We start from the raw sequence: 13,887 nt of genomic DNA, 5'->3' as shown, positions 1-13,887 counted from the left end.
GGACACGAACGGATGGTGCTTTTACGTGCCACCGACACGGGGGCCAGACAGAGCTGGCAAACGGCCACGAACGGACGGTGCCTTTACGTGTCACCGGCACGGGGGCCAGCCGAGGCTGGCAACGGACGCGAACGGATGGTGCTTTTACATGCCACCGACACGGTTGCCAGACAGAGCTGGCAAACGGCCACGAGCGGACGGTGCTTTTACGTGTCACCGGCACGGGGGCCAGCCGAGGCTGGCAACGGACACGAACGGATGGTGCTTTTACGTGCCACCGACACGGGGCCAGACAGAGCTGGCAAACGGCCACGAACGGATGGTGCTTTTACGTGCCACCGACACGGGGCCAGACAAAGCTGGCAAACGGCTTCGAATGGACGGTGCTTTTACGTGTCACCGGCACGGGGCCAGGCGAGGCTGGCAAACGGCCACGAACGGATGGTGCTTTTACGTGCCACCGACACGGGGCCAGGCAGAGCTGGCAAACGGCCACGAGCGAATGGTGCTTTTACGTATCACCGGCACGGGTGCCAGACGAGGCTGACAGCGGACACGAACGGATGGGTCACATAACCCCTGCTTATATATATATATACATATATACATATATACATATACATATACATATATACATATACATATATACATATATATATATATACATATATATACATACATATATATACATACATATTATACATCATATATATACATACATATATATACATATATATATACATAATATACATACATTATTACATACATATATATACATATTATATATACATATATATATATACATATATATATATATATACATATAATATGACGGGCTTCTTTCGGTTTCCATCTACCAAATCCACTCACAAGGCTTTGGTCAACCCGAGGCTATAGTAGAAGACACTTGCCCAAGGTGCCACGCAGGGGGACGGAACCCAGAAACATGTGGTTGGTAAGCAAGCTACTTACCACACAGCCACTCCAGAACGTAAAGACTGATGAAATACCACCAAACATTTCACCAAGCATGCTAACGATTCTGCCAGCTCACTGCCCTATATACATATAAAAATATATTCCAAGTGTGTGTGTGTGTGTGTGTGTAATGACTACGTGCTAAATGAGCTTAGGTCGAGTCAAGTATAACGAACCACTCCATACTGTCAGTAGAGAAGTGGAGTGAAGACTGGTTAGTTTGTCCTGGCATCGAGTTGGACAAGTCGTAATAATGAAGTGAAACCAAATATCTGTAAAAACCAGGCCAAGTCAGACTGGAGTCTGGTGGTGCTTCCCAGCTTGCCAGCCCTGGTCAAACCGCCCAACCTATACCAGCATGGACAATGGACGTTCATCATCATCATCATTGTTTAATGTCCGTTTTCCGTGCTAGCATGGGTTGGACGGTTCGACCGGGGATCTGGGAAGCCAGAAGGCTGCACCAGGCTCCAGTCTTATCTGGCAGCGTTTCTACAGCTGGATGCCCTTCCTAATGCCAACCACTCCGTGAGTGTAGTGGGTGCTTTTTATGTGCCACCCGCACAGGTGCCAGGCGAGGCTGGCAACGGCCACTGTCGGATTGGCGCATTTTACGTGCCACCGGCATAGAAGCCAGTCGAGGCGGCACTGGCTTCGGCCACGATTCGGATGGTGCTTTTTACGTGCAGCCGGCACGGAAGCCAGTCGTTAAAGGATGAAAATGAAACACTAGGGTTGATGTAATCAACGATTCCCTTCTCCACAAATTTCAGGCCTTGTGCCTATAGTAGAAAAGATTATCATCATCATCATCATTGCTCAGTTAACGACGATACAAATGAAGTCGACCTCGGCAGAATTTGAACGCCGAGGTCGACTTTGCCTTTCATCCTTTCGGGGTTGATAAATTAAGTACCAGTTTTGCACTGGGGTTGATGTAATCGACTTAATCCCTTTATCTGTCCTTGTTTGTCCCCTCTGTGTTTAGCCCCTTGTGGGTAATAAAGAAATAGGTATTTCGTCTGTCTTTACATTCTGGGTTCAAATTCTGCCGAGGTCGACTTTGCCTTTCATCCTTTCAGGGTCAATAAATTAAGTACCAGTTACGCATTGGGCTCGATATAATCGACTTAATCTGTTCGTCTGTCCTTGTTTGTCCCCTCTATGTTTAGCCCCTTGTGGGTAGTAAAGAAATAGGTATTTTGTCTGCCGTTACGTTCTGGGTTCAAATTCTGCCGAGGTCGACTTTGCCTTTCATCCTTTCGGGGTCGATTAAATAAGTACCAGTTACGCATTGGGGTCGATATAATTAACTTAATCCGTTTGTCTGTCCTTGTTTGTCCCCTCTATGTTTAGCCCCTTGTGGGTAGTAAAGAAATAGTTATTTCATCTGCCGTTACGTTCTGAGTTCAAATTTCGCCGAGGTCGACTTTGCCTTTCATCCTTTCGGGGTCAATTAAATAAGTACCAGTTACGCATTGGGGTCGATATAATTAACTTAATCCGTTTGTCTGTCCTTGTTTGTCCCCTCTATGTTTAGCCCCTTGTGGGTAGTAAAGAAATAGTTATTTCATCTGCCGTTACGTTCTGAGTTCAAATTCCGCTGAGGTCGACTTTGCCTTTCATCCTTTCGGGGTTGATTAAATAAGTACCAGTTACACATTGGGGGTTGATATAATCGACTTAATAGGCGCAGGAGTGGCTGTGTGGTAAGTATTTTGCTAACCAACCACATGGTTCCGGGTTCAGTCCCACTGCGTGGCATCTTGGGTAAGTGTCTTCTACTATAGCCTCGGGCCGACCAAAGCCTTGTGAGTGGATTTGGTAGACGGAAACTGAAAGAAGCCTGTCGTATATATGTGTATATATATATATATATATGTATGTATGTGTGTATGTGTTTGTGTGTCTGTGTTTGCCCCCTAGCATTGCTTGACAACCGATGCTGGTGTGTTTACGTCCCCGTCACTTAGCGGTTCGGCAAAAGAGACCGATAGAATAAGTACTGGGCTTACAAAGACTAAGTCCCGGGGTCGATTCGCTCGACTAAAGGTGGTGCTCCAGCATGGCCACAGTCAAATGACTAAAACAAGTAAAAGAGTAAAGAGTATGTCTGTCCTTGTTTGTCCCCTCTGTGTTTAGCCCCTTGTGGGTAGTAAAGAAATAGGAGAGAGAGAAAGAGAGAGATGAGAGCACTTTAAGGCAAGGAATGAGCTAGAAATAGCAGCAACGGAGAGAAAAAGAAAATTTACTTACAACATTGGTAAAATCACAGCTTGGCGAAGAATTCGACTGGAAATTCGAATCTGGAGGCACAAAAGTAGCAGCGTTGTACTCCAATTTGCTACTGGAACCAGTTTGGTTAGCTTTGCTGCCATCTTGAGGTACGCAGTGGTCAGTTACATCACAGTTCGCAGTATTATCTACAAGGTTGCTTTGTACCATCTCCCCCTCTTCTTCTTCTTGTTCTTCTTCTTCTGGTAATGTAGTCCCAGAATGTCCTGCATCGGGGGCTTCTTCACCAACGCTGCTAATGTTGCTAGCCACAGCGGAATGGTCGGTCTTGCTCAACGTTTCATCGTGGCCATCACCCTTGATGTCATTGTTGTCGCGGCCACCACTCTTGCTGTCATTGTTACCGCCGCTCTGAAGCTGCTGCTCGTGCGTGATTCCCTCCATATTCTGATCGGAACTGCCAAACGATGAAGAGTCACCAGCACCGACGTCTCTGCCACAAAGCTCGACCGATGTGCCACTCTCCTTAGAATTTTCGCTGGCAGTTTCTGTTGTGCTCGTCAGAAGAAGGCTTTCCGAGATCAGACTTTCACCCTTGGATGAATCCACCGCTCTTAAGTGATCCGCATCATCACTTTCAGGCCCTTTCAAATCACCCTCAGCCCCAGATTCTTCAGATTGGCACTGCACTGTTTCCAAATCACCCTCAGCCCCAGATTCTTCAGATCGGCACTGGACTGTCTCAGTTTCAGATTGCATGGAATTTACCGGAAGAGATGAATATGAGGTGCTGCTTGAAGATTTAGTTACAGAATTCTCGGCTGCTGGGTCTCCCTTCTTTTGTTGGCGAAACGTCGGGGTCTGCGATAAACTCGACAGGTAGACATCGCCACTGCCGTCCGACTGGCCACCTTCGGACATCGATATGTCCCGGCTGTCATCATCTCCGGCGACCGGATCGCTCTCCATGCTCTCCGTTAAGACCTCCTTTTCGGATTCTGTCTCTGGGGGAGTGATGGATTTTGTTTCATGAAACAGCTCTTTAGCGCTTAGGAGCAAATTGTCCGTCGTCTCTCGCTTGGGGGTGCTTGTTTGTGTCGTCTCCGTGGACCCTCGGAGGCTTTCCAGCTCCCTTTTCAGTTTGCTGTCGTTTAGGGAATTCGACGCGAACACCGCAGATATGGCGTCCATGGACTTCACCTGAGAGTACAAATCGACGTTCACCTTGTCTCCCTGCTTGCACAGGGTCTTGCCAACCTCGGTGACCTGTGCCGGAGAGTCAGAGTCAATGATGATGTCACCAATCTGGACAATTGAAGAGTCGCCCATGAACTCAGCAGAGCTGCTGCTGACCCGTTGAAAGTCATCCACAGCATTGACCTGTACATCCGACCCCAGAAGGTCATCGTCATCACCATCATAATCATCATCGTTATGATCGCTTGTATTTCTGTCAAACCCTGAGCTTCCTGACAGGCCCTGCGTTCCACTCAGTTCAGAGTCCTGTTGTTTGCTTCCACTGCGGACTTCATCGAAGGTGACCCACGTGTCCCCATCCCCAGCTGCAGCATTGGCAGCAGTGCTAGGGCTGTCTAATTTTGACGCTGACACACACGAGGCCTCCTGTCGACCCAACTCGCATTCCTGCGCCTCCGCTTTTTCTTCTTCTTCATCTTTGGTTTTACTTACACTATGAGACTCTGCACCAACATCTCCATGGCAACTGTGGCTGCTACTGGAAACCAACTCTTTCTCCTCCTCCTCCTCTGCTTCCACCTCCTCCTCAAGGTTCTTACCTAGAAAGGATTCTGTAGCATCCTCCGTACAAGACGAAACTAATAATGCTGGTTCTAAATCTTTGGCGCCGTCCCCTCTATTTGTGCATTTCGGACTGATGCCAGCGCCACTGTGCAGCATTGCAAGAATCGCAGCTGTATCAGATTCCACAACGGCGTCGCTAGAACGGTCGCTCTGGAGCAAGTGTCCACCAGACAAATGCTGTCCATAAGCAGAATCTGTCGGATTCCGATCCGTGATTTTGCCGCCGCCGGCAACACCGATATTACCAATGCCATCGTTGCCAGGCAATGCGTCTTCGAGATCATAGCGTTTACCAGGAAGCTGGTAGCATAAGGCCGTGTCGTCGACAGCTGCCGCTATGCAGGTGTCGACGTGTTGTCCGGGGGAAACATCTCTCCGACCGTTCAGCTGTCGGATTTCCTTGGATTTCAATTTGGAATTCCGATATGAAGAAGTTGTCAGAGAGTTTGATGCATTAATTGAGATTTCTTCAAAGTGATGGAGCAAAGTAACACCGTCCTCGCCTTCTTCATTCTTACGTTTGTCGCTGACGAGAGTTTCCTGGTTTAAATCGCTCTCGTTTCCGGCCGGGAGGTCACCGTGCAGGGACAAGCCCTCATCTGTCGAATCCTTTCTTGGAAGTCTTTTCTTCTTTTTCTTGTCCCACAACCACAGCAAACCAAAGATTGCAGTTAGGGTAGGGACACTGATTACTGCTAGAACGAAGCGGAAATTTGTCATTGGGATCAGTCAATAGCAGCAAAATCTGAAAAGAGAAAAGAAACAAAAATTAATTATGAATTCATCTAAAAGAAAACAAAAAACAAAAAATACATTGGTTTCTTAAATGGATCACTTTAATCAGGCGCAGGTGTGGCTGTGTGGTAAGTAGCTTGCTTACCAACCACATGGTTCTGGGTTCAGTCCCACTGCGTGGCATCTTGGGCAAGTGTCTTCTACTATAGCCTCGGGCCGACCAAAGCCTTGTGAGTGGATTTGGTAGACGGAAACTGAAAGAAGCCTGTCGTATATATATATATATAGGCGCAGGAGTGGCTGTGTGGTAAGTAGCTTGCTAACCAACCACATGGTTCCGGGTTCAGTCCCACTGCGTGGCATCTTGGGCAAGTGTCTTCTGCTATAGCCCCGGGCCGACCAATGCTTTGTGAATGGATTTGGTAGACGGAAACTGAAAGAAGCTTGTTGTATATATGTGTGTGTGTTTGTGTGCCTGTGTTTGTCCCCGATGCTGGTGTGTTTACGTCCCCGTCACTTAGCGGTTCGGCAAAAAGAGACCGATAGAATAAGTACTGGGCTTACAAAGAATAAGTCCCGGGGTCGATTTGCTCGACTAAAGGCGGTGCTCCAGCATGGCCGCAGTCAACTGACTGAAACAAGTAACAGAGTAAAGAGTAACCCTTTCGTTACCATACTATGTTGAATCAGTCCGTCTTTGTTTCAATTAATTTTGAAAATAATGAAGAATTTAATAAAATAACTAATTAATTAATTTGGTGTTTTGGAACATTAATCACACGCTAGCACTCTCCTGTATCATCTGGTACCTATTCTCTTCTTCACCATGGCTAGGTATGAACTAAGGTGATGTAGAATATATTGTTTTATCAGAGAGACATTGTGATGCGAGATAAATCTCCTCCTGGATAAAGCAGCAGTCCATCACATGTTAACACTCTCCCGTATCATCTGGAACCTATTCGCTCCCTCACTACAGCTAGGTATGAACTGAGGTCATGTAGAATATAGTGTTGTGTCACAGACAATGCAAAAAAAAAAAATATATAAATACGCCCTTTTAAAGCCTAGCCAGGCTCATGGGCCCAGTTTCCTGGTTTCAATGGCGTATGTGTTCCCCAGCTGGACGGGATGCCAGTCCATCGCAGAGTTACTCATTTTTGCCAGCTGAGTGGACTGGAGCAACGTGAAATGAAGTGTTTTGCTCAAGAACACAACGGGTCGCCCGGTCCAGGAATCGAAACCACAATCTTACGATCATGATGCTGACACCCTATCCACTAAGCCACATGCCTCCACAATAATAAATGCGCCCTTTTAAAGCCTAGCCAGGCTCATGGGCCCGGTTTCCCGGTTTCAATGGCGTATGTGTTCCCCAGCTGGACGGGACGCCAGTCCATCGCAGCGTTACTCATTTTTGCCAGCTGAGTGGACTGGAGCAACGTGAAATGAAGTGTTTTGCTCAAGAACACAACGGGTCCCCCGGTCCAGGAATCGAAACCACAATCTTACGATCATGATGCTGACACCCTATCCACTAAGCCACATACCTACACAATAATAAATGCGCCCTTTTAAAGCCTAGCCAGGCTCATGGGCCCGGTTTCCCGATTTCAATGGCGTATGTGTTCCCCAGCTGGACGGGACGCCAGTCCATCGCAGCGTTACTCATTTTTGCCAGCTGAGTGGACTGGAGCAACTTGAAATGAAGTGTTTTGCTCCAGAACACAACGCGTCGCCCGGTCCAGAAATCGAAACCACAATCTTACGATCATGATGCTGACACCCTAACCACTAAGCCACGACCCCCTCTACTTACAATGTGATGAGAGATAAATCTCCACCTGGATACCTGGCACTCTGTCAGTTACCTATGTGTGTGTAGGATTCAAAAATTGCACAAAATGATGACCAAAAAACAGAGAATTCTCACAAATCATGGACATGCTTTTTCCTTACAATGACAAGGGTTCCAGTTGACCCAATCAATGGATCAGCCTGCTCATGAAATTAACGTGCAAGTGGCTGAGTACTCCACAGGCACGTGTACCTTTAACATAGTTCTCAGGGAGATTAAGCATGACACAGAATGGGACAAGGTTGACCCCTTCTACATTATAGGTACAACTCATTTTGCCAGTACCACCTGACTGGCCCCCGTGCTGGTGGCATGTAAAAAGCACCCACTACACTCTCAGAGTGGTTGGTATTAGGAAGGGCATCCAGCTGTAGAAACTCTGCCAGATCAAGATTGGAGCCTGGTGCGGCCATCTGGTTTGCCAGCCCTCAGTCAAAATCGTCCAACCCATGCCAGCATGGAAAGCGGACATTAAACGATGATGATGATATATATGTGAAGGCACATATATATATGTATATCACCTGACTGGCTCCTCGTGCTGGTGGCACGTAAAAAGCACCCACTACACTCTCGGAGTGGTTGGCGTTAGGAAGGGCATCCAGCTGTAGAAACACTGCCAGATCAGACTGGAGCCTGGTGCAGCCTCTGGCTCACCAGCCCTCAGTCAAAATCGTCCAACCCATGCTAGCATGGAAAGCGGACGTTAAACGATGATGATGATATATATGTGAAGGCACGTATTATATATATGTATACCACCTGACTGGCTCATTGTGCTTGTGGCACGTAAAAAGCACTCACTACATTCTCGGAGTGGTTGGCGTTTGGAAGGGCATCCAGCTGTAGAAACTCTGCCAGATCAAAACTGGAGACTGGTGCAACCATCTGGTTCGCCAGCCCTCAGTCAAAATCATCCAACCCATGCTAGCATGGAAAGCGGACGTTAAACAATGATGATGATGATGAGCAACAAGAAATAAAGTCCTTGCTAAAAGTCACAATGTGCCGCCAGGTATCAAACTCATAACCTTACAATTATAAGCCAAATACCCGAACCACTAAGCCATGCGCCTATCCACCAGGATAAGACACCAGTCAACCACACATTAACACTCTCTCAGATAATCTGGTTCCTGTTCTTCCCAACTCACCACAGCCAGGTGTGAACTGAAGTTATGTACAACCTAGTGTTGTGTCATAGAGACACTGTGATGAGAGATAAATCTCCACCGGGATAAGACACCAGTCAATCACATGTTAACACTCTCCCAGATCATCTGACACCTATTCTCTTCCTCACCACAGCCAGGTGTCAACTGAGGCATTGTACAATATAGTGTTGTCATGGAAACACTCTAGATTGTAAACAAGGATGTTATGTACACAATATCATTGCAGGAGTGGCTGTGTGGTAAGTAGCTTGCTTACCAACCACATGGTTCCAGGTTCAGTCCCACTGCGTGGTACCTTGGGCAAGTGTCTTCTGCTATACCCTCGAGCCGACCAAATCCTTGTGAGTGGATTTGGTAGACGGAAACTGAAAGAAGCCTGTCGTATATATGTATATATATATATGCGTGTGTGTGTGTATATATATATATATATATATATATATAGGCGCAGGAGTGGCTGTGTGGTAAGTAGCTTGCTTACCAACCACATGGTTCCAGGTTCAGTCCCACTGCGTGGCACCTTGGGCAAGTGTTTTCTACTATAGCCCCGGGCCGACCAATGCCTTGTGAGTGGATTTGGTAGACGGAAACTGAAAGAAGCCCGTCGTATATATGTATATATATATATATATATGTGTGTGTGTGTGTGTGTGTGTTTGTGTGAGTGTGTTTGTCCTCCTAGCATTGCTTGACAACCGATGCTGGTGTGTTTACGTCCCCGTCACTTAGCGGTTCGGCAAAACAGACCGATACAGTAAGTACTGGGCTTACAAAAAGAATAAGTCGCGGGGTCGAGTTGCTCGATTAAAAAGGCGGTGCTCCAGCATGGCCGCAGTCAAATGACTGAAACAAGTAAGAGAGAGAAAGAAAGAAAAGAGAGTATCAATGTCCACCATGGGAACAATTATGAGGTCAGTCACATTGCTAGAAATAACAGCCAGATCTCCTTCAAATCGCAGCAAATTCTCTCTTAAATAAGAAACAGAGCAATTTATGCCAGTAAGAAAGAACAGATGAAGTGGTCATGGCTGGACTATATTTGATCATAGGGCGGCGAGCTGGCAGAGTCGTTAGCACGCCGGGCGAAATGCTTAGCGGTACTTCGTCTGTCGTTACGTTCTGAGTTCAAATTCCGCCGAGGTCGACTTTGCCTTTCATCCTTTCGGGGTCGATAAATAAAGTACCAGTTTCGCACTGGGGTCGATGTAATCGACTTAATCCCTTTGTCTTTCCTTGTTTGTCCCCTCTGTGTTTAGCCCCTTGTGGATAGTAAAAAAAATATATATTTGATCATAGGACTACTTAGAGCTGACTCAGGGTTAAACAACTAATTACTACCAACCCCACCCAACATCCATGAGTTAAGGTCTTTGGTAGCTTGACCTGCTAGAAATAGCAGCCAAATCCTCAAATCACACCATACTGTCTTATCTGAGTATATAAACAAGAATGAGCCAATGATGGAGACCTCTGCACCTGTTAGAAATAACAGCCAAATATACACCAAGTTGATATTAGCTAGGCGTAGTCGAAATAGCAGCCAAATCTCCCTCATATCACACCCTACTGTCTTATATACATATGAGCCAATAAGAGGGACCACAGCATGACAACTAGACCAGGTAAAAATAGCAACCATGTCCCCCTCAAATCACACCCTACTGGCTCATACACAGTCTACACAGTTGCTAGACCGAAAAATAGCAGCTAAATCTCCCTCAAATCACACCCTACTGTCTTTTGTATATATGTATGTATGAGCCAATGAGGAAGACCTCTGCATAGTAACTAAATTTAGTAGAAATAGCAACCAAATCTCCCTCAAACCACACTGTCTTTTGTCTGAATATATGTATGTATGAGCCTGTGAGAGAAGCCTCTACACGTTAGCTAAACCTGGTAGAAATAGCAGCCAAATCTCCCCTCAAATCACACCCTACTGTCTTATCTATGTAAGAGCCGATTAGAGAGACCTCTACATGGTAGCTAGACTAGCTAAATCTCCCTCAAATCACACCCTAAGGTCTTACGTATGTAGATAGATGTGAGTCAATGAGGGACAACTCTAAATGGTAGCTAGATTGGTAGAAATAGCAGTCAAATCTCCCTGAAATCACACTCTTCTGTCTTATGTATGTATATATGGGTACATGAGCCAACGAGGAAGACCTTTGGGGACGTAAACAAACAAACACCCGTAGGGAGAACATAAGGAAATACAGAGATACACGTATACGGTTTCTGTCTACTAAATCTACTCACAAAATATCAACCACCCCGGGGTTTACCCAAGGTGTGTGGTACAGTGGGACTGAACCCGAAATCATGGGGTTGGGAAGCAAATGACTAACCACACAGCCACACTTGCGTTTGCACACACACACACGCGAAATAAAAAAAAAAAACGAGATGGTCACGAGTGGAACATCTTTGATCGTAAATCTGTAATATCAAAACAAACCTTACGCTAGACACGCTATATGCATCCCCACTTTTTGAAGAACTTGCATGTGGACACACAAGCTATAAGAAATAGCAGCCAAATCACACCTTACCGTCTTTGGAAAGAAAACGCGAAGGACACATCGGATAATAATAGTCTCGGATATGCTATAAAAGGACAGGATGGTCGCGACTGGAACGCCTCTGATGGTACGTCGGCTTCGTCAGAGTTGACCTTGGGTTAAACAACAACAACAATAACAAATCGCAGTGATGAAGGAGAGGAAGGGAGACAGGGAACAGGGGACGTCAGTGTGTATGGAACGAGGAACTTCAGAGCTTGCGGGACTTGGTTTGATGCTACACCGGCTTGGCTCTGGCTCAGCGTCATTTAGTGAGTCAGAAAGAAGCAAGGGGGGAGGGAGGGAGAGGAGATAGGAGGAGGGAGGGAGAGGAGATAGGAGGAGAGGGGAGAGAGAGAGACAAATGAGGCGGATGGTGGAGAGAGAGGGGGAGCGAGGTGGGAGGGAGAGGAGATAGGAGGAGAGAGAGACAAATGGGGAGGATGGTGGAGAGAGAGAGAGAGGACGGAGCGAGGTGGGAGGGAGAGGAGATAGGAGGAGAGGGGAGAGAGAGAGAGAGACAAATGGGGGGGAGGATGGTGGAGAGAGAGAGAGGGGGATATTTGATGAAAGCCACAGGTCAGTAGGACTGGCGCCAATTCGGCCTGAGGTGAATGGTGCAGGTGGTGGGAGGAGGGAGAGAGAGACAAAGAGAGAGAGGAATGATGAATAGAGAGAGGATTTATAAAGAGAGAGAGAGGGGACAGTGAGTTCTTGAGAGAGGGAGGAGAGGTATAGAGGTGCAAAAAGATATATATATATGGAGAGAGAGAGACAGATAGATAGAGATAGAGAGAGAGAAAAAGACAGATAGATAGAGAGAGAGAGACAGATAGATAGAGAGAGAGAAAGAGACAGATAGATAGAGAGAGACAGATAGAGAGAGAGAAAGAGACAGATAGATAGAGAGAGACAGATAGAGAGAGAGAAAGAGACAAACAGATAGATAGGTAGACAAGTAGACAGTGAGGAGGAGGGAGAAATAGAGATACAGAAGATACAAAGAGAGTGAAAGCAGAGAAAGAGAGGGATATAGAGAATGAGAGATCGATAGAGAGAAGGGTGGAGGGCAGAAAGGTGAGGAGAGGGAGGAGGTTATTGAGAGAGGGGGAAAGAATGAAAGAGAAATGAAGAGAATGGGAGAAAGAGAGCGAGAAAGAAAAAGAGAGAGAGAGGGGGGAGAAAAAGAAAGAGAAACTAGAGTGAGGGAGAAACAATGAGAGACGGGGAAAACAGTGAGAGAAACAAAGAGGGAGAGATAGAGGAAGAAAACGAGAAGAAACAGAGACAGAGAGAGAGGGGGAGAAAGAGAGGAGAAAATAGAGAAAGAGGCAGGTAGGAGGAGGGTTAACAGTGAGAGGAACCAATAGCAATGAGGTGAGGAACTGGTTACCAAAGCCGGTAGGAAAAGTGTCAACGGCTATAACGTTGAACGTGCGCATTACTACGTTACTCTGTGTCTCCCCTGTCCTCTCTCTCTCTCTCTCTTTCCGAAAACGAAACCACAGCAACGTCCAGTCAGCTGATAGGCTGGCTAAGGTCACCTCGCTTCAACATTTTGTTGTTCTTGTTCTTGTTGTTTGGGTCCAAGTTAGACCATTGTGGACAAAGGAGCGCCGACCGCGACTGTTCCAGTACTTGTCCATCGTGGAACATAATGTGATCCGGCGAATTCCATTGGAGTGTGATGTGTGTGTATGTGGGGGGGATTTGGTTGCTATTTTCAGGAGATCCCGTGTCCATAGAGTTTCGCCATTTCACCCCACCCCACCTTGTAGCAGATGGGGCGGGAAGTGAGTCGGTAAAGTAGAGAGATTAAAAAATAACAGGTGATGTGTGTTATATATATATATATATATACACACGTATATATACACACACAAAGATACATATATATAAACATACATATACAAACATATACATATACGCACATATACATATATATATACACACATAAATATATACACATACATAAACACATGTATATATACACAGATATATATACATACACATGCATATACACACATATATATACACATACATACAAACACACACATATATATATACATACATTACATACATATACGCACATTTACATATATATATACACACAAATATATACACATACATATAGACACATACATATACACATGTATATATACACACATATATATATCTATACACATACATACAAACACACACATATATATACACATATACATACATATACGCACATATACATATATATATACACACACAAATATATACACATATATATAGACACACATACATATACACATGCATATACACACATACATACAAACATACACATATATATATACGCATATACATACATGCATATATACACACATATATATATATATACACATACATATATACACACACGCATGCATATATATACATATACACACACACATACAAGTGTCAGGCATTAGGTAGAAGAAAACAGAGGAAGATCAGTGGTGGCAGTCGTATTAGTAGCGGTGCTATTGGTAGAAAC

At 45.6% G+C, this 13,887-nt stretch overlaps 1 protein-coding gene across 1 annotated transcript in view; it reads right to left on the bottom strand.

Annotated features, from left to right (window-relative positions):
• The window catches only part of LOC115230553, a gene marked incomplete at its 3' end in the record, with an annotated part of 53,387 nt that overhangs the window by 22,279 nt on the left and 17,221 nt on the right, over positions 1-13,887 (bottom strand). Inside the window, exon 2 of the mRNA XM_029800704.2 lies at positions 3,235-5,779. Within this exon, the coding sequence (XP_029656564.1) occupies positions 3,235-5,754 (2,520 nt within the window). The remainder of the gene's footprint in view (positions 1-3,234; positions 5,780-13,887) is intronic.

This window comes from Octopus sinensis, unplaced genomic scaffold (assembly GCF_006345805.1).
Source record: "Octopus sinensis unplaced genomic scaffold, ASM634580v1 Contig15763, whole genome shotgun sequence".
Lineage (NCBI taxonomy): Eukaryota > Metazoa > Mollusca > Cephalopoda > Octopoda > Octopodidae > Octopus > Octopus sinensis.
Note: the sequence above shows the minus strand (reverse complement) of the source record. Positions and strands in the feature narration are given on the sequence as shown.